This window comes from Mauremys reevesii, linkage group 10, assembly GCF_016161935.1.
Source record: "Mauremys reevesii isolate NIE-2019 linkage group 10, ASM1616193v1, whole genome shotgun sequence".
In the NCBI taxonomy this organism is placed as follows: domain Eukaryota; kingdom Metazoa; phylum Chordata; order Testudines; family Geoemydidae; genus Mauremys; species Mauremys reevesii.
Genome location: NC_052632.1, coordinates 7,454,637 through 7,476,908, shown reverse-complemented (window position 1 = coordinate 7,476,908; position 22,272 = coordinate 7,454,637). Strand labels below are relative to the sequence as shown.

The 22,272-nt window shown below is 41.2% G+C and overlaps 1 protein-coding gene across 2 annotated transcripts in view; it reads right to left on the bottom strand.

The window, feature by feature from the left end:
- The window catches only part of CHSY1 (chondroitin sulfate synthase 1), a 95,500-nt gene that overhangs the window by 69,102 nt on the left and 4,126 nt on the right, over positions 1-22,272 (bottom strand). The window contains exons 1-2 of one of the 2 annotated variants that reach the window (XM_039493179.1): positions 15,450-15,494; positions 13,694-14,189 (exon numbers count right to left, since the gene is read on the bottom strand). In XM_039493179.1, coding sequence (XP_039349113.1) covers positions 13,694-14,059 — 366 coding nt within the window. In that variant the 5' untranslated portion in view covers positions 14,060-14,189; positions 15,450-15,494. Of the gene's footprint in view, positions 1-13,693; positions 14,190-15,449; positions 15,495-22,272 lie in introns of those variants that run through there. The other variant, XM_039493178.1, reaches the window with a different exon arrangement.

The window sequence follows — 22,272 nt, the reverse complement described above, 5'->3', positions numbered from 1 at the left end:
AGGATGTTTGCTTCTATAGCAATTCTATTCCCATCTCCAGCTAGCTCAATGTTTTTTATTTGCACTCTAGTCCACCATGTATGTTAGTTAACAGTTCCTTAAATTTCATCCTTGCCCCCCTGCTTCCCACCCTTCTGCTATTAACAAGATGCTGGTTCCTTGCCCCCTCCCCGCTCATTTCACAAGTTTGCTCACTGGAGCTGTTGAGATGCATTTTGATTTGATAGATGAGTGTTTAGACTGCAGACCAAGTTTGCCATGATATCCTACCATTAACTGTGTTGAGAAACCAACTTGCAACTAGCTGTCTGGACCCTAAATCAGGGATGCCAACAGATCAAGTCTGCATCTGTAGAGAGCTTCTGTTTTACTTGTATTTCATTTCTTTCATCTACATCAAAACTTCAATGGGAGCAAAGTCAGGCCAGCACATTCTGTTGCGTGGCTGGGATTTCAGTTTTCTAGCCACAGGTTAATTCTGACAGCACACGTGGTTTCCTGGAGCAAGAGGAAGAACACGTTTGCTCAAGTTTCTCTTGGTGTCAGCCCTGACTATGGAATTTTAATTGAACTAACTAGAAAAGACAGCTGTTGTTAGAGTATATGAGGAGGAGTCAGGACCCCCTGTACTCTAATTCTTGCCCTGACAGAGCCTCCTTTGTGCCCTTGGGCTAATCACTTAAACCCCTTTGCAAGATTATTGTAATTATCACAGAGGCGCAGTAAGGAAAAGGTGTTTGCAAAACGTTTTGATGCTGGAATTTTATGAAGTGTTTCAGACACAGGATTACAACTCCTCTCAAAGTACAAATGAATTGTTTTTCCCAAGTTTCTTGGCGGTCAGGGTTAAAACTAGACTCCTTCAAGCTTACTTGAACAACGCACAGCATTAGACCATCTAAAAGTAAGCTGAAAAGTATTTCCTCACCATCTCGTGAAAGAGGCCCACTATATGCCCGAAGTCTGATCAGTAGAGACATCTGAAGGATTTTCAGTGAGTTAAAGAGACATAGTAAAAAGTAGTAAAATGTTCTGACACCCTATACTGGAAGAACATTTCTATAGGAGAATAGCGCAAGGGTCACCCAAGTAGCTCACAACAGAACCCCGCACAGTCCCTATGCGTGTTGCAGCATTACAGAACTGTAGTATGCACGTGACAGATGTAGCACTTTTCAGGGATACAAATACAGCAATGGTAATGGAATGTACCATGCATCAATCACAAAATAAAATGCAACAGTAGGTCTCAAGTAAACTGTCTTTCCTGCCTGTAACATATAGCATATAGCACGGTAACCCTGGGGCTCGGGCTGCTGGGGGGAGCCCCGGGTTCTTTAAATCACCCCTGGAGCCCTGACACCGCTATCCCAATATAACGGGGTTTCACCTATAAACGCGGTAGGGATTTTTGGCTCCCGAGGACAGTGTTCTATCAGGGTAGAGGTGTACTTCAAAAGAAGAGACACCATTTTGGAAACCTGATAAAGAATTGTGTCAACTAATGTAGTTTTTCTACTAGTGTGGATAGGTAGGTGTATTTTAGAAGACTCCTGTTCGCCCTAACCCCAAATGCTGCTCTCCTTCCATGCTCCATTCGATCTCAATCTAGATTGTCCCTCTGCCTCCCTACCCCACTACTAGTCCCCAATAGCCCCACTTCTTACCATGCCCCCACTTCCCTGCCCTTAGCTTTTGTACATAGATATGTATCCATTCTAATGGATCTAAATATAGACACCAGCTTTTAGAAGCTGGATATAGCAAGAAGGGGTGTGCGCTAATGGGGAGAAGAGTACCTCTCCCTCCCGCATGTCCCACCCCAACTGTGCCAATGTATTACAGGATATCACTGCCTCAGAGTTCGCATATCTCAAAAGGCAACCACTGCTAATAGTCTGGGATACCAAAGCAGAGTTATGACTGAGCAGGTACAAAAAAAAACAAAAACCTTTGTGCCAACTGAAGAGGAACAAGGCATTATCTGTGGCCTTGAGCACCTAGTGTGGTAAACACGTGTTTATATAGAACATTAATTCTGGAATTTGTTCTTGTTTTTGCACAAGAACTCCAGCTCTAGTCCCTCTTTAATGTTACTTCTTGTTCAAAAAGATTCACTTTTAGAGCACCCTGCTTTGTTACATTATGGACACCGCGGCAGGATCAGGACCTTGGGTTGTAAGCTCTTTGGGGCAGGAGTTTGGTTTCCTACATAGCCTTAAAGTGCCCAAGCAAATGAATGTCACTGTATAAGTAATGAATACACATTATACCAGTGGTTCTCAACCAGGGGTACATGTACCCCCTCTGTACCCCTAGGGGTACAGCAACTCATTAGGTATTTGCCTAGTTTTACAACAGGCTACATAAAAAGCCACTAAAATTTCATACAATGACTTGTTTATACTATACACCGAAATGGAGGTACAATATTTATATTCAAATTGATTTATTTCATAATTCTATGGTAAAAAAAGAGAACATAAGCAACGTTTCAGCAATGGTGAGCTGTGACACTTTTGGATTTATGTCTGATTTTGTAAGCAAGTAGTTTAAGTGAGGTGAAACTTGAGGGTACACAAGACAAGTGAGACTCCTGGAAGGGGTACAGTAGTCTGGAAAGGTTGAGAGTCACTGCATTATATCACCAAGACAGACAATACTGCTGCAGTATGTGGGCTGTCTGAAGTGTACTATGCATCCAGAGGAGGCTTAAGGCAGTTCAGTGGAGGCAACCTAACACTCTCTCCTTCATTCCACAATAATACAGTGGTGACATAACCCGCCAAAACATTTAGTTTTATTTCAAATAAGGGAGTTACTGCCAAGTAATTAAACCCATTGAAGGCCTATAAGGGCTGGTACCTTCATTAGCATTAACTTATTCTTGGAGCAGTGTTCTAACCAGTCACACTGATTTACAGTTATGTATATGAAAACTTGTCCACTATTATTCATGAAGTAGTTTGAACAGAACAGATGTTGAGACCAACTTCAAGTGCCAGTGCAGGCACAGTGGGATGGAGAGAAGTATACATTTGCCATATATGCTCAGTATTTCTGAAGGTATAAAGGAAAAAGCTACTCCAATTAGTCAGAATTTGCACAGTTGTCTCTCTCCACCCTTCTTACTGCAGTGGAGGAAGACAATTCACCTCTGAAACTTCAGAAGATTCTTACTAGGACATTTATCATCTTCCTATATTCACAGGAAAATGCTAGCCTTCAAGCTTCAAAAATGTTTAACTAAGATCTGCAACCTATTTATTAAGCACCAACTGTGTTCTCTGCAGATACATGAAGACTCTCTTTCCCTGACAGCTTCACAGACTAAAGGCTTGTCTACACATAGAAATAAATCTGGAATAAGGTAGTGATTCTGGATTCATGCCGTGCGTGGATGCTGTTATTCCACAACAGTGCCTTATTCCAAATTAGTTCAATCCACTTATGCCAATTGGGAATAAGACACTCAGTTTGGAATATGAGCATCCATCATGGAGTTAGTTTAGGAATGGCTAATCTAGAATAGTTCCCCATGTAGCAAAGCCCTCAGGCCCCAATTCAGCAGTCAAATAGGATCTGGCACGGCTGAAGAAACCTTTGCTAGCAGATCCAAATGCAGGAGTGGGGGCTTAACTATGATAGTGGAATGTCCTCTCCAACTCTAATTCAAAAACCAGAACAACACCAACACAAATGTAGAGTGCAAACCCTAAAAGTGAGTAGACCTCCTCTGATGCAAAAACAAAAACAAACAAAACCACACAAAACACCATCAATATTATTTGAATTTAAGCTAACTTTGGCTATTTTTTATTAATGAAATTTAAAAAAAAAAAAAAAAAACCCCGACAACCATCTGTAACATGATTTGCCAGTTAACGAGATTCTCAAATTTCCCATTGGTGAAAACGAAAACTAGAGTCAAGTTTGTATCATTATTGTCTGTGAAGTTGCTCAAACATATCTGAAGGTAATTCTTGACAGTTTGTTTCAAGTGGTAATACAAGCAGAAATCCAATTTAAAGCAAGAAATAAAAGTAAAACTAAGTTTTAAGTGCAACAGGGCCAGTGAATCCTCTTCCAGATGAAATTTAACAGCAAGAGTGCCAAGAGTTCCTAATAGTACTTGGAGAAATTGGGGACACTTAAAGGTCATGGTGTCCCAGGTATGCAAGAACAGAATGCCTACCTTTTAGATAAATCAGGATTTCTGGCAAGATTTTAAGAAGAATCCAGCTGATAACCATGAAAGTTTACACCATCAAGAGCCCAGATAAGCTTTTAAACACAGGAAATTAGTGCTAAGTGTTTAAAGCCTTTTAAGACTCAATTAAAGATATGTGGCAGCCCAGTAGATTACAACCAAGTTCCATTTTCCAAGTCAGAGAGCTTCAGGGCACAACTCACAGCAACTTCATCAGGAAACTTGCTAAATGAGATGAGGCTAGACACATCCTGAACAACTAGTTCTCCACACGATGGACAGTACGAACTGTAGTCAGCAGATTATGTAGAGACGAGTAGAGATCTTGTACAGCGTAGTATACAGCAGAGTGTTAGAAACGTCCCTTTTTGTGATAGGGAGCTGGCGCTGCAGGTGGCCGTTTCACAGCCACTTTTATCAGTAGCACTTCTCTACCACAGGGCTGGAACCTCCACCGCAGTCCAAAGCCAGGCTATAGCTTACCATACAGAAACATTTTAGTGCAGTGTGTATGGGAGGGCTAAGGTATCCAGCTCCCGTTACTAATTGCAGCTGTACATCTAAACACATCACAGCACACTGAAGTTTCATCCCAGCCGAGTCAGCAAAAAGGAAAAACTGCAGCACTAGTGAATGCCTGTAATCCACAGACAGTGACCTTATAAAAGGAAGGTGTTGAAGCAGGAGATTTAAATTTTTTTTAATTTTTTTTAAAAAAAGAGACCTAGCAATTATTTTCAATATTATCCCCCCCACCCTTTTCTTCTCTCAATTTGAGGCAGACAAGAATGAAAAAAGATCAGGAATACTAATTGGGAAGGCACTAATAGAACATGGCAGGGACTGATCCTGCTGCATCAACAAAATATAACTGACAGTTTACTAAAGCCTTTGAATATACTAGCATACCATGACCAGCAAAAAGAGCTGCTTAGAAAGCAGCTGTTTTAATGATACATCAGGATGGAGATATCTATTGTATATAATTTTGCCATGCTGACTTCCCAACAGCATTAATAAAGGCCCCGGAAACAGATTAGTGCTCCTGGCTTTTACCAGGTTGGTTGTTTTGGAGCACCCAGGACTACAGGTATAGTCTAGCACTAGCGCAGGCCTAGACAAACCCAGCACACTGTTGGTGCTACATAAATAGTAATAAGACTTATTTTTTAAAGACTGAGGGATTGCAAGCAGGTTCCCCTCTTCACATTTTTTTAAAAAGTGAAATTTCACAGGACATTAAAAGGGATATGGTCAACTAAAAAAGCAACCCTGAAAGCACTGGGCCTATTACTATAAGTGCCACCTAGGAATCTAGTCTTTGTTGTAGTAATCTCTCTTTATAGCTTTGTGCATTTGACAAGTTTGCCTAGACAGTGAAGCAGTGAAATGGACTATACAGAGTTTCCACTTTGTTTTGTGTGGGCTTTTCTCACAATGAGACAGCCATTTAAAAAAAAAAAAAAGTGCTATTGCCAACCCATAAAGATTGGCAAGACCGAAGGGATCCTTAGGGCAGGTGTAGTATCCAAAACTTGACTACATTTCAAGTTGATTGTGGATATACTGTCAAGTCAATCAAGACTCTTTTCTAATAATTTGTTTTTACACAGCTTTTCTATACTTAGTCCTAGCAAATGGGGAGGATGCATGCAGGGGACAGTGGGAGGAAAAGAGTAGGAATGTATTTTGCATAAAGACAGAGTAACTTTAATAACGTTCAGACAAGGGGAACCACATTTTCCCCCCCTTCTCCGATGGTTTCTGAAGTCTTCACACAACTTCTCTCCATAAGTACGTCTGAATTAAGAATCTGGGATGAGGGGGCATTCTATTAAAGTTCTTTATCCAGCAATGCAATAAAGCCTTTGCTGACTGTACTCAGGACAATGACTAATCTTGATAGCTCCCCGAAATTCACACTACATTGATGCTAATTCATGAAAGAAAGGCTGAATTTCAGAAGACTGAAGGAAGACCTAAGGTACTTTTATTTTTATGCACAGCATCAGCAGAGACTACATTTCATTGCTCAAGTTTCAATTTTTATAACCTTCAGTTTAGACATTACTATAGGTCATCTAACTAAGAGCAGATTCCTCTGTCTTCTCATTAAAACTGGGTCAAACTATCAAAACAAAAAAAACCAAACATTACATACAAGTCAAATACAAGTGCACACCATACAATTCCCAACAACAAGGCCAGGAGTCAAAACAAAAATATTCCTGCTAAAACTGCAGATACACAAAATGGACCTGTCTCCAGGGTCTTTGGGTTCAAACAGTAAAGCAATCAAAATACTTGACAAGCCTCAAACTTCTGCTTTAAGGCTTTGCTGATCTGCAACTGCAGAAGTTACTAAAAAAGGCTTCAAGTATCAGAGCCGGAGCTGTGTTAGTCTGGGTCTGTAAAAGCAGCAAAGAATCCTGTGACACCTTATAGACTAACAGACGTATTGGAGCATGAGCTTTCGTGGGTGAATACCCACTTCATCAGATACCCACATGCATCTGACGAAGTGGGTATTCACCCACGAAAGCTCATGCTCCAATACGTCTGTTAGTCTATAAGGTGTCACAGGATTCTTTGCTGCTTTTAAAAAAGGCTTATGAGTTTTCAGTCAGATTTTGCTTTAAGTAACTTAGATGTAGAAATTACAGTTTGGATGTGGATCGTAGGTTGTTGCCTCCCACTCCAAATCCTGAAACCCTCATCCACCCTGTGGCCTTCCTGCATCTACGTAGAAGCTTCCTCAGCTTTGACCTCCCTGCTTCTCCCCTCACTAATCTGCTGAAAGTGCTGCTGTTAGAGTTATGATGCTCTGCCCACCTCCCTTCTACCTCTTCACTGGTGCCCTTTTGCCTACTGCATCAAGGTCAAGTTTTTTGCACTCATTTCCAAGGCCTCGTGCAATTCTGCCCCTGCCTACATACGGTCACCACCTATTCTTGTCCACTGTCTCTCCTGTAAAGTACTCGTTTCTTCTCAGCCACGCACACAATACCTGAAATCCATTCTTCAGCTCCTGTACGCTAAATAGAATTGCTCTTAAAAAGACAAAGCAGACTTCCATGAAGTCTTTCAGTGACAGTCCCATCCAAGTTGATACAGTTTTTTAAACTGTACTACACCTCTACCTCAATATAACGCTGTCCTTGGGAGCCAAAAAAATCTTACTGCGTTATAGGTGAAACCATGTTATATTGAACTTGCTTTGATTCACCAGAGTGCGCAGCCCCACCCCCTCGGAGCACTGCTTTACCACATTATATCTAAATTTGTGTTATATCGGGTGGCGTTATATCGAGGTAGTGGTGTACTTCAAGGTTCTCTCCAAACTAATAATTGTGTACATGCAGATAGTCTGCATCAGATTCAGACTCTATGCACCTTGAACATGGGTACACATGGTAGCACGTACACGGATGGCATCAATTTATAACCCTGCTATCCCTGTTTCCTAAGGACAGGTTTATTTTAAGAGTAGCACATGGCAGAGGTCAGAACAGACTGCATGTCAGAAAGACACTAATGTAAAGCAATACTGAGGGCCTGATTTCCAGAAGTACTGACCTCAGTTGGAGTTGTGGACACTCAGCATTGTGGAAAAATGTTGGAGATGACAAATTCAAGAACTGACATGACATGGTCCTTGAGGTTAACAAAGACACATACGGTACCCTGCCTCTCAAAGGCCTTCACAACTCTATTGTAATATACATCAGACTAAACAGGCAAGTACAGAGTATTCCAATAAAATCTCATCAGGACTCTGATGCTTCACCATTAGAGTCAACAGGAGCTCTGCCCTTGAAGTTAATGTAGCATAGGACCAAGCTCTAAGTGGGCCACACGAAGCTAGTCAGCCAGTTAGTCTCCAATAGCTTTTTGGCACAGCGAAGGAGAAGTTTCCTTCTCAAGAGAGAAACCCACCGAACTGGAGACTAGTCACATGCTAAGAGTTGTACATTTGTCCCCCAAAGCCAGTACTTTCTGTTTCCCTCCGTAACCATCACAGGATTTCTCCAAGTTCTGGCCACTTTAGAGCCCAATAACACCCCCCCCCCCCACCCCTGCATTTGAGTGTCTTATATAGAGGAATGGAACGTTTGGGGGATGCTTACATCCCTATCTGATGGATTCATAATTGGACCTATGTGAATCTGGCTATGGGACAAATTGCTTTTTCTCAACCCACAATAAAATACAATATAAAACACTTGACTCTCCCTGGCTTTCTTTACACTACCTCTCACAGGTAAAGATGTTTTGAAAATGTGTTTTCTATTTTGATGCTTTGGTGTGGAAAACACACACCCCCCCCCGCCTCAGCCCCCCAGACACTGCTAGGTAAACTAGGAAGCAGGGCTTTGGAGCTGTGCTCCAGAGCCATGCAAAAACCTGCAGCTCCACTGCTCTGGAGCTGCTCCACGCTCCAGCTCCGGGCTCCGCTCCAAAGCCCTGCTAGGAAGTGGAGTTTCTATTAAGACACATGGACCAGTACATTTTTAAAAATGACTTTTCACATCTAGTTAAAAAGCATTACATGATTAATTCTTTTGAAAACATTATTTCGAAAACCGAAGTTTCCAGGAAGAGACTTTCACCAGGGCACAACACTGTCTAGGTTCTTATTCTGCACCAATCACTGTGGTATGAGGGGAAAAAAAAGTGTTTGACACTAAGAGAGGGCAAAATAGTGCCAACAGTGTGTATCACAACTGAGGAAAGTTGATGCATATGCTGCAGCTTTGCCAATTACCAGCAGTTATTAATAACCTGGATAAAAGTAATCAGGATTCCTATGAACAGGAATTGAATTCTTTACATAGTATTTTTATGGCAAGAGCAACTATAAAAAAATGCATCACCTGCGACTGAAAGATAATCCCATGGGTGAGATGCTGCTAAAGAAAATACAAGACTCAAAATGAAACTCAAAATAGAAAAGTTGACAATTTTTTAAAAAACGAAAGCACTGCAATAGCTTTGCATAGAATGGAAGCTAGCTTTCTTCAGTATGAGCAATTGAAATAGAGCAACATTGTTCTAGTGTACCAAAGGCAGAAAGTCAACTAGCCAGTCTTCACTCTCCAAGCAGAGAGAAATGCAAAGTAGTAAACTAATAGTGAAAGAAGATTTTAAACACAGGTATAATCAGATAGTCTCTCCTCAGCCCTGGCAGCATCCCTTTAAGATTGAAATACCTAGATTCTCTAGGACTGTGGGGTCCAGTCCTCACAGGATCAACTCAGCCCTTTATCCTCCCCAACAGAGATAAATTAAGCTCCACATACTTTATGCTGGGGATGGGGAGGGGCGTCAGGTTTTGAAAGAGACTTTATAACCTAGGTCCTATCTATTCTCTGTGGACATATAATATTCCATGGCCCTGGCAGTCCTTGCTATAATTTGTCCTGTCCCCCTGCTGTCATGCAATGTGTTGTGCCTGAATTATTGAGTGGTTACTCCCATTGACCCTAGGAGGTGGCTGAATTTCATAGTTATTTGTGAAGCACAAATGACAGGTTCAGCCACACACACAAAAGAGGAACAATCACTGATAGAGATCTTACAACCTCAGACACACCAGAGAAAGGATAAAACCCAGAGAAGTGCTATCCCCCCACCACACACACACACACACACACATATACATACATACATTCAGGCCAACAAAGTTTAATCACAACTTGTCTTGTGGGCATCATGGAAGTAGTGAGTTTACATGAGACTTGTAATGAATAAGGTTGGTAGCTTAATGGAGTGCACTTCATGACTAAGAGGCAGCACAGAAGCTAGCACCAAATGCAAGAACGAAACAAGATGGGTTTCGAGGCCGATATCTTCAATCAAGCAGAAGGTACAGCAGGAAAAAGAGGATCCAGGACCAGACATGTAGGCTGGGACAACGCTTTGATGCAGCAGTAGAGTGGTGTCTAATGGTCAGGACAGAAGAGGACAGTTTTGGTGGCCATGCTGTGGCTGGAGTTAAAAGGGAGAGGGAGGTGTAAAGGAGGCTGGAAAAGAGGTGGTTGCAGTTATCAAAATGCACGTGACCCCTAGGGTGTAAATAAGAGTAATAGCAATGGAGGGTAGAGAGGGGAGGATACAGGGCCTAGCAGAGTTTTCCACAACGATGTTCCACAAATGTATGGCAAACACTAGTAAACATGAGTTCTTGCTCATGCAAGAAGCCCCTACTGACATCAGTGAAATTACTCACATGAATAGGGGCTTGAAGATTTGGACCATTAAAGCACTTTGGAACTCTTCTAAATGGAAGTCATGAGCAAGGAATTTTTATTTTATTTTTTTAAAGCAATTAGGGTCTAATTTGCTAAGCCCTGCAAGAACTGTAGAGGGGGAACTAATTTGAGGTATCCTAAAGAATGCAATACTAATACCCCCAGAAGGCAGGGGATGGAATAACTGTTCCTTCCACCTAAAGTCTGTTGCAATACAATGCATTGCATTTTAGGCATAGTGATCTCTTGCTTGACACTCATGAATACACTTAAGACATGGAAAATGTTGCTTAAACACTAACCTTTCCTAACACAGCTGGTTATGACAGCTGCATTGCTTAACAGAGCCATTGTTTTATCTTACATAACATTCCCTAGGCACATTTAATCCAGTTGTCTGGGCATTGAGGGAATCAGACCTAAAACCAAATTATGACAGTTTTTAAATTAAAAAGCCCTCAATGAAATGAAAGTGCAACTACTCCCTAAAGCAGTAATGTGCTTTCATCATTGAAACTACTAGCCAGCCATTCCTCCCTCCCAGGGAACACTAAACCTTACATTCTCACTCACACTTCAGGAATAATTTTTAAGAGTTCATGCTATTTTCCCCCCTCCACACATACTAATTTTAGATAATCCATCACATCTGCAAGAAAACATTCTGAATAGCCTAAAAATGCTCAAGCATTTTGCTTTTCCTCAGTATTATTTGCAGTCTAGTTCTGCTACATGTCACGCACTTTGTTTTGTTTTTCTAACCTCCTTAAAGCATGACAGCTCCACAAATTATTCAAAATTTCATGCCAAATCTTTGTCCTACTGAAATCAATGGCTGTTTTGCTATTTATTTCAATGGGACCAGGATTTGAGCATTTAATAGTTTCAAGTTATACTTGATGTAGCTATTTACATAGAAGTTGTTTCAATAGTCTGCTATAGGCCCAGTCATTACTTTAAAATAGGAGAACTAAGAAAAAAAAGTGGTTTGATCCTTTTCTCTGTAAAGCAACTAGCACACTAGTAAATCATTTCAGGTCTAGAAATATAGAAGCGACAGCACCACTGCCGCTCTAGAGCTCATCTTTCCCCGTGTGCAGATTTCATTTATATATATATATAAACATTTAAATGTGCTAAGATGAATGCAGATGAAAAGATTCTCCATCTCAAGGCCCTGATCCAATGCCCATTGACTCCACTGAGCTCCAATTGGGCCCACAAAGCACTAAATGGTAACTTCTCAGGAGACTCAATTAGTAACTACTTCAAAAATTTAAACCATCTCGCTGTCAAAATGAAACCAAGTCTGTTCAAGTTAATAATAGCTTCAGGTACTCACTCTGACTCAAGTCCCTCTGTCAATTTGTGGTTTTACAATTTTCTTTTTTAAAAACTCCCCCCCATTGCTACGTGAGAGCTCATAGTTAGGAAAAACTATGCACAGAGCTGACACCCACCCACCCCACCCCCTTTGGAACAAAAATATGAGTGTAAAAGCAATCTTCCTCTGATCTTTTATAGGCAGTAATCCTCAGTGTTCTTTCCAATACTAGCAGAAGTGTGATTAAGTTGGGGTCCCTTTAAAAAAGAGCTGAACTCACGTTTGGCCACATATTTAGATTCTGTAGGGACAGGCTTTTACAGAACTCCAGATTGACGGAAATTATTCCACTTTATTTAAAAAAAAAACACCTCCCACGTAAGCAGTTGAGCAGAATTATTCTTCTACAATACTTACAACCAAACCTTGAAGTCTAGAGAACTGTATGGATCTGAATTGTCCACAAAGTGTAAGTAATAAACATAGTAAACAGGTTGTGGGTTTTGAGATCCTGAAGCTGCAAATCAGATCTCTATGGGCAGAGTTCAGTGGTGGTCAGCGGGGGCGGGGGGGGGGGGGAGAAAGAGGGGGAGATCAGGAGAGGGAGATAAGCCCCTCTGAAGACCAGTCTCCACCCACAAAGTCCAACAGCAGGAATCAGCAAATATCCAACAAGTAACAGAATCATGCCTGAGCCGTAGATACTTCCTTGTAGGCAGTTTCATGTTTAATTATCTGCAGACTTAGTACTGTATGCAGTGTGACAATGTTAAATGCTGAAGAGATTATGCCTTGGGGGAAAGACCAAGACAGAAACATGGAATACTTTACAAGCACAAGTCTATAAGCCTTGTGTGATCCAACACTAATCACCAGACTAGTTTTCAATATTGATACGACAGACAAGTTGGTTAAGCACAAACTAGAAGCCAAGAACACCCGCTCACGGCTCTGACAATCAGCAAATCACTCAGGGACTTAATTTCAGAGGTGGTGAGCACCTGCAGCTCCCTATTAGCACTCATAAGCCCGTATGAAGTTGAGCCCCATTTGAGGAAAAAACAAAAACAAACCAAACCACTTTGATTCAGTTTTCCCCTCAAAGTTCCTATTTGTAAAATGGGGACAATGAATGTTCTTGCCTCATAATACAGGGATGGTAAAACTATCGGCTGGTCCACATGGGGGTGGGGGGGGGGAGAGAAGAGAGAAATCAATCTAAGATACGCAACTTCAGCTATGAGAATAGAGTAGCTGAAGTTGACGTATCTTAGATCGACTTACCTCCTGTCCTCACAGCACGGGATCGATGGCCACGACTCCCCCGTCGACTCCGCTTCCGCCTCTTGCCCTGGTGGAGTTCCGGAGTCGACAGCAGAGCATTCAGGGATCGATTTATCCCATCAAAACGATATGCGATAAATCGATCCCCGATAAATCAATCGCTACATACCAATTTGACCCTATGAGACACTCAGCTTACGTCACACCTCTACCTGATGACTGTTTTTTTTTTTTTTTTTTTTTTTTTAAGTCATCTAAGATTAGTGTAACTGAAAGGTTAGAGAAGTTACCAGGTTTTCCCCTGTTTGGTTCATTTATGAGACATTTTTCTCCATGCTATCTCATATCCATTTGTGTGGGGGTTTCACATGATGACAGGAACAAGAAAAACTATTTTCAAGAGGTGGGACAATTTTATTGTGAAGCCAGAAAGAAAGGCAGGGGAGCTCTGGGACAGGTGCAATATCCACAACCACTTTAACCAATTTTAAATTTATATTATACAAAATTAGGTGTCAGGTACGCCACATCCCATTTGCTTGTGTCTTGGACATGACATTATCCTGTACAAAACATCACACCTTTCACCCCCACATGCCTCATTGCTTGTGTTCATGTTCTTACCTCATAAGACCAGACACACTGCACTCCTGCAAATCTCCGCACACATCTTCCCACTTCCACATCCTCATGAGTGGTGTACATCTCTCGCAAGCACTCTCCAATGTGAGGCACCATTCTGCGCAGCACCTCCCGGCTCATGATCACTCCAGGTCCTCCCATGCAGAAGTTCTCGCCAGGTTCCAAGGCCAGTTTCCCCATCTCTTCGGTGGTGCCAAGCCCAGTCTGTCCAAGGAAGAGGGGTTCACTGCTGTTTAAACTCCTAAGGAAGCTCTCCAATCTGTCCCCCTTAATGTAAACATCATCATCTGCTCTCATAAACCATTCATAATTGTCCAAGTAGTGGTCATGCATGTACTTGAGCATCATAAAGGATTTCTTCTGGGGTGGGTAGGAGTCATCCACGCCTTGTAGTGGCACTATCGGGATTGGAAGAGAGGTGTCCGAACCTTCACTGGAGAAGAATTCAACCTTGCCAGGAATGGTTTTGGACCAGGTTCTAGAATGAAAATACAAAGTTAAGTTTACAGACAGAGCACATCATAGTACAAGTCCAAACATACAGGAAAAAGTGACTCAGGAGGACCATTTGTTTTAAGAATTTCCTCCTTTTTAATTCTCTTGAAATGCTGTCTTCCTTCCATACAAGTGATAGTCATGTACAGTGGTAAGAACCATATATGACAGCAATTCTCAAATTGTGGGCCGCTACTCCAAAGTGGGTTGCTACCCTGTTTTAATGAGGTCACCAGGACTGCCGTTAGACTCAGAGGGTCCCATGGCTGAAGCCCAAGCCCCATCGCCAGGGGCTGAAGCCCATGGGCTTCGGCCCAGGGAAGTGGGGCTAAGGCTATGGCCCTGCTGCCTGGGACTGAAGCCCTTAGGTGTGGGGGTGGGGGGGCGAGAAAGAGTGTTTGCGTGTGTCGTGTAGTTATTTTTGTCAGAGGGGGGTCGTGGTGCAGTAAAGTTTGCTATACGACATGCAAGCCCTTCCAACATGAAATGCCTCTGAGCCTAAGTTTCTAGTGTTAAGGTGGGCTAACAAGAGAGCTCCTCCAAAACTAACTGTGGAATTTTCAGAAGTGCTCACTGTTAGCCTAACTCTTTCCCACTGATGTTGGGCATAAGACTTTTACCATCTAAGTTCTTACAAAGGACTATATAACTGTCATGCATGAAGACCAGTCAGATGCAGAAGGAAGAACAAGATTTGGGAACTCCTAGACTCTGACTTTGTTTAAACCACTACTTCCCACCCCCACCCTCAAGGTTTTTGCAAAACCTAGGAAAATCAGTTTCCTTTAATTACTAAGACTGTATTTTCAAGTTTGTGCAGGTGACAGAATCCACACAAAAATTAGCTTCAAGCTGGTTCGGAGCTTCCCTGCACATTTTCAGTCCCTACTTCTGACCACTGGTGACTATGTTAATCTATATTTTCAGAGGTTCAAACGAACAGAGGACAATTTTTGCATCAGCTCATGAAAAGTCTGTACCCCACAGAAGGCAAGACTCTAGGACAGATAGGTAGAGTAGCGGTGTTTTCCACCCAGGAGCTAGAAGATGGATTGGGTAGGCTCTAATAGAGGAAAAGATCTTTTTTCCATGCAGCAACCCAACATGCAGGGGAAGAAACAGGAAAAGTCACCTCAAACTCATCTGCCCCCTACCAGCTGGAGGCTCACGGAAAAGCAGCCCCAAAGAATGGGGCATGAATAACAGCACAGTAGAATCCTATTGGATGGACTTATCTTCTTACCATGGTATTATCCCTCACAGCCACATTTTGTATCAGTCTCTGGAGAATAGGAACGCACATTTTTTTTTAAGCCCTACTCAAAGCTCCAATATTAATGTTCCATGATCCCACAAGCTCAGCATCTAGTTCAGAAACACAGCAAAAGAAACCAAAACAAAAGGAAGAGAAAGGACAATTGAAATGAAGGGTTAAAAAGGTAACAGCTACCACTTGAGTTGACAGCATGGTTTGAACCTAGGACTCCAGAGGTAAAACCATGAGATACTACCACTTCAGCTAAAGAATTTAGCAATGGGATTTTCAAACATGACAAAGACACTTAAAATAGCTTTCAATGGAACTAGCACATCTAAGTCACTTAAGACATTTAAGTATCTACTACTACTGATGTGGATCAACTCCCAGAAGACGACAGACCCATACTCCCCTAAAGAGGTTAGGAAAGCAGTGGGGTTTAAACAGGGATGGGTATTTGTGAACAGGAAATGGCAGGCTGCTCCAAGCATAAAGAGGATGTCTCACGAGACATAGGAGCTAGGAGAGGAACGATGATCAGCAATATAGGCAGGGCCTATGGCATATCAGCCACTCTTATAGCCAGGAGCCCTTATTTGTGTTGAGCTGTGTAAAGACATAGCATCGGTCTTAAGCCTTCACCAGCAATCTCTAGCAAAGCTGGCCTAGCGCATATGTACATGGGCAGCTGGCCTCTTTATGCTACTTAGGAGGACTCCTCTTTACACCTCTTCTGAGTCACAATCAAGCAAAGATTCTCTAGAGACATTTTAAGTTACGCAGCTATTAAACGTTTCACATTCTTGCTCTTAAAAAACTTACGAAAGTTATATCACTGGGTACTGTTTAATGCAATTGCTACCCACAAAGAGAGTGTAAAACTTTTTTTTATGTCTTCCTACACAGAATAATCGGTAACTGGACAGTTGTTCCTTCTATAGGAGTTACTTTCTAGTTATGTTTGGCAGCTTTGTTCAGACCATAATCTGCATTCAGAATCTGCTGTAAAAACATTCTTGAGGTGTGAAAAAGAATAGTGTTCCTTAAATGTATCACTGCTATTTATACCAGGTGCTGCCAACCACAATCTTTTAGATTAAAAATAGTGTAGGATGTGTTTGGCTCACTTAAACTATCTGAAATCTACAGCATTAGCCACTAAAAGACCTCATTAAAAATATATTCAGGTAAATTAAACAAGAAATTCCATTTAGAAATAAAGGTATTTTAAATTTTCATACCCAATGAACTGGGCAGTTTGTGTTCAACAGTTATGTCTGCTCCTCACAGAAATTTTAATTTAAAAAGTCACCATCATTTAAAAGATTAGACTTATTTAAATCTGGATTTATTAGTCAAGTGTCCAGTGCATTTTAGGAAATTAACATCCAGTTGAAGTCAGTGGAAAGAATCCCAATGACTTCAGTCAGAGCTGAATCAGAGTTTTAGGGTATGTCTGTCTACACAGCAAAGAAAAATCTGCAGCTAGTCCATGCCATCTGACCCAGGCTCACAGGGCTCGGGCTGTGGGGCTGTTTCATTGCTGTGTTGGCTTTCAGGCTTGGTCTGCAGCCTGAGCTCTGGGAGGTACCCACCTTCCAGGGTCCTAGAGCCCAGGTTTTAGCCTGAGCCCAGAAGTCTACACAGCAATGAAATAGGCTCATGGGGCTTGGGCTACGGGGCTGAGTCAGCGGGTGTGGGCCTGCCACGGGTTATTCTTTGCTGTGTAGACATACCCAGTCATCAGTGCATAAACTACAGTTTATGAAACCACTCGAATGATGTGGGGAAAATTAGCTAGTTTTAAGCAAACATCTTAAATTACTGAGTTTCTTTGGTAACCACATTTAGATTGATCCTCTACTCCTTTTTAAGTAAAAAGAAAGCAGACCATACACAGCTTTTTCTATGCTAATATCAGGTGGTTTATGAGTGAAATATCCCAGCATAAATTTAAATTTAAAAACCAAGTGAAGAAGCCTTTTGACCAACATTAGTCAAAAAGTGCATTGTGACAGATTTAAATGCAACTAGAATTGTGGAACAAAAGCTGTTGAGAATCACAATTATCAGAAGCATCCATTGTTATCTGTTCCCAATGCTGCTTTTATACTGAACCAAGCCACTTCCCGGACAGATTCATTTAATAAAGTGGCAAGATGAGATCCTTATAACTTCTTCAGTTTATTGTCTTTTTCCTTTACAGAAGCCAATAATTTTCCAACTCACTCCCTGCACCATGAAAAGTCAGCAAACTCTAATTATGATGAACTATGGACAAGGCAGGATGCTCTCTGTACTTTATAGCTCCTAGCTAATGATCCTCTACAGTCCAGATGTTTTAAAAGAGTACTCAGCTACATAAAGCAATGCTGTGTCTGTTATTTCCCATGTTTGTAGGTGCTCTCAGACCTCCCAGTTCAAGTTCTCTCATATCAACACTTATGTGAGTACTGGTAGGGAATAGCTCCTTGTCACTTGAGACAGACTTTTACTGATGCGTGCAGCTGTTCTAACACATTGGGTTTTTAAGTGTTCAAACGGCAGAATATCCCTTGGCCCAAAGCCAGTTGTCCTAGATAATATTTTTGGTGGGACTACAGTTGGAGTATACCGTAATCATTTCCTAAAGTACTGTGATTTCAAAGATAAGGAGCAAGTCAGCGTAACTCAAGGTTGTGGCTTCCAGCACACATTTGAATTTTGGTACAGGTGACTTGTAGAAGCTCACTGAAGGCCTTTTGAATACAAGAGTCAGTTATCAGAGGCCAAAACATCTGGAGAACATCAACACCTGCTGCTTCTTGCCGTCAGAATTAGTGGCAGATGACATTTGATATGCGTAACTTATTGTCTCAGGCATCCTCTTATTCGGAAAGTATAGGAACAGAAAAATTTAAGTTCAGGATGCATGTTTATTACATCTAATAATAAAAATCAAACCTGAATTTATATGATCAGCCATATCTGACATTTGAAAGATTTGTCTATCAAAAGACAAGAATAATAATTAAAAACATGGAATTTTGTTCAAAGCTACTTCAAGCCTCTTAACTTTAAGTCATTGAAGAGTCAACTTGCAAAGTCATAAGCATAAAACCAAGTTTAATAAGTTCATAGCAACTATTCCAATTCAGTCTAGAATCCTTAGGTTTATTTTCTTTTTGCTTGATCTTCAGCTATAGGTGGTGTCCTAAATCATAAGACTTCACAGTCACAGGGTTTAGTTCTCTTTCCCCTCCCATGGCCTGAACAGTATTTACTCACATGAGCAGTACCACTTGCTTTGCTTGTACTATTCACATAAAGAATAACTATTTATTAGAAGGTTTGCAGAACTAGGCCTGAAGCTTGGTAAAACCAAAAAATTGGTATTTCCAGAGAAGGCCCATGCTCTGTCCCCACTCATCCATTCCCCAGTCAAGAGTCCTTTGGTTAAGGAAATGTGGTTGCAATGCTTCTACAGCCAGGTAGCCGAAGTTGGTGTTACCAGGATTATCAATCACCTGTACTGCAGTAGTCCCTACAGGCCTCAGCCAGGTATATCCTCGACACTGTGCAAAGATACATCAGGAAAACTTTAGTGGCTACTGAATATCAGTATTCAAAAACACAACAGAACTGCTCTGTTAGAGCCCAATCCTTTCTCATACGCAGAATCTTTACATATGTGAACAGGAATACTGCATGAGTCAAGATTTGAAGGATTAGGCCCATAGGATTGTTGGGGCTTTTTTTGGGAGAAGTGTTGAAGATGTGCATGATATTGAGCAATACTAGTTCACACGGCATGCAAGACATACACAATTCTGATAATCCAGAAGCAATGTCATAATTTAAAGAAAAAAAAGAGTTGAGCAATCTTCTTTTAGAATGAAGACACTTAATATAGTGCATTAAGGCTAGCTGTCATAACGTCATTACTTTATGAGTCAGATGAAATTTCTCTTCACACACACATATGTAGCCAATTCCATGCAAGTCACATGATTAATACCGCTGGTCAGGTACAAAGGTTCTCCATAGATAGCTGTTAAAAATCAAATCAATGTAAACCGAGTGCATACAATCTCTTGAGGGCACAAACTAAGGTGTATACAAGAACAAGTCAGGGCTACAAAGCCAACAACTACTATTACCAGGAATTAAATACTTCCTAAAAAGCAGATAGTGTTGTTAGTAATAACGTATGCACTTAGCAGTAGAGACTTGGCATGCCCTAGATCTGGAATTTTTCCTCATCTTCAGTTTCCAAATTCTTGCTTCATTATCTCCAGTGAAGACTCTCAAAAAGCACAATAATCTACAATATTCGTTACTCAGACAGTTGCCCCAAATCAAAAAGGATTAAAGAAAAAACAATTTCATTCCCCCCCCCCCCTCCCCGAGTGTGCTGGGAACTTCCTTCGCAGGAGACCAAAGAAGCTATTTAGAGTTTCGAGAAACACTTGCATTGTATAATTATGCCAAAGAAAACAATTTGTCAATGCCTCAGCAAGATAATGAAGCTGGGAAAATGATTTCTTGACTACATCATGGAGCACTGAATTAAGACTAGTTTTGAGCAACTCTGTTTCTAAATGATGAACTAGTTCTCTTCAGTGAGTTCTTCCTCAGAAGCAAGGCAATCAGCTGGATTCAACTATAATGTCATGCTGAGAAAGCAGCATTGGTAGCAGATGTGGCTCTGGTACTAAGTATCTGAGGTGCCACTGGTGTAAGGTTTGTTTTGGGGTTGTTTTTTTTTAAGGCTATTTTTAAATTTCAAAGATATTTATATGCTGATCCACCTCAGCACTGGAGAATTTTACTTCCACTAGTATTGATAGTGTTACTTATCAACAAAGTGCAAACTATTATCTTGAACACCACATACAATTCTGTCTCCCCTCTTACTAGAGAAGATCTCTAGGAGTTTATATCTTGATAGGAAATGTCTTCTTAAAAGCTACCAGCCATGCTGTCCTGCAGAAAGTTGCCAGAGAGGTTGAATAGCCTGCTGTAATCCTTAAAGTCTCCCCTTCCAAACCTAAGAAAAGCTAATCTAGGGCCCTAATTTCCAGAAGGGTAAGAGTTCAGCCCCCAATTCTGCACCTACAAGTATATGCGGGTGCAATTTATAGCATCTGGGTAAATGTACAAATGTGCCTATGATTTACATACAATTGCTCCCACAATATATTTTAGGTGGGAAAGCCAGTGCCTAGGTCTCTTCTTTACCTCAGAAGTATGACGACAGTTGGTTGCTCACAAAATATATTATTTGTTCTGTAGAGTACGTTGTAGATTTTGGGTCACTGTAATAAATATTAATGCCCTCCCAGAAGTCCTATACCCTCACCATGGCATGTGACCAGACCATAAAAATAACTTATTTTTTGCATCAGTTTTTTTCCACATTCCAATTATTTTGATTAAAACATATCTGGATTCACTTAATCTGAACTGGAAGCAAATGACATTTTTCCAAATATACAAGTGTATACTCCACTGCACACCACAGTATCTAACTAGTTACCCTGAAAGGACCCAATAAGAGGAATACCAGCCAGTAGACTAGATCCCGGGCCTGCAGATAGAGAGCTTGTATTATACTCTTGCAATGGCCAGCCCTGGGCTCAGGCACAGAATACACACTACACTCTTAGACCCCCAAATCCTTTTGGCTGCCTTTTGCTGCAGCTTTTCTAAGCAGTATTTAGCTTTCTCAGCATTCTATTTCCTATAAGATACAACAGCACAACAATGTGTTCAAAATGCAGTCTCTTGAATAAGTGAACCTTCTGCGCAACGTTTGAAAGAGGCAAGTTTGGGCATGAGGTACTGCACAACATTATCCAGAAGCAGAACGGCATCTCTCGTTCATGGTCTTTTAAAGACCATCTCTCTGTTTTTTGTTCCTCAATTACATACAGTTCAGTGTAGAGAAAAGTAACATTCAGCTTGGTTCTCAAAGTTTGATGCCTCCCTACACATTAATTGTCTTAAAAGTTAACTACTCTCCAAATTTCCCAGTCAATATCATTTATGTGCAGAATAAATGAGTGGGTCTAGTGTTTGGCAAATTGACTATTGCTTCTATTCCATTAATAAGACATCTTTGTCCAGGCTTTCTACTAAGAGCAGACTTCAGAATCCTCTGGTACTTACTCTACTGGTGGGTTTTCTCCCTTCTGTGCTCCCTTCAGGATAGCTTCCCACCACTCTGAACCATTAACGTTTATTGGTATCCTTTTTCTTGGCCTCATACCTATGCCTATACTCTTTCTGACTTGCTGTGCCCATGTAAATCAGTGAGGAAGCTGGCAAGGGTGATCAAATCCGTTCCTTATGTTGTATTTTAGTGGCCTTCTAAGACACAGTTTCTGCTAATCTGTTTGTCAGATGGAATAACAGTTTAAATCAAATGTCTACTACACTCTGCCTATTATGCTACCAGAGCACTATTTAGAGCTTCCTAAATTCAATAAGCCCACTTCTCCCACTAGCAACTCACTGAAATGACTGAAAGCTTTTCAGGAAGTGCACTGCTCAAGTTCTTCCTAAGCATAAGTGGATTAGCAGCAGCAAGGGACCACGTACATTTTGTTCTTTGGTCCCCAGTAAATATTTGCAACCACTTTTTTCCAACTGAAGCCTTAGAACTAAAAAAATAGTTTGGAGATTTTCAGCTCCCTGCACCTTTGGCTCCTCTCACAACTATTGAAATCATATTAGCCAGTCTCTGCAATTCTTAAGATGGTAATACCATAATTCCTTGTCAAGAGCTTCCCCACTTTCCTTGCTGCAACCATCAATTCATCTTATC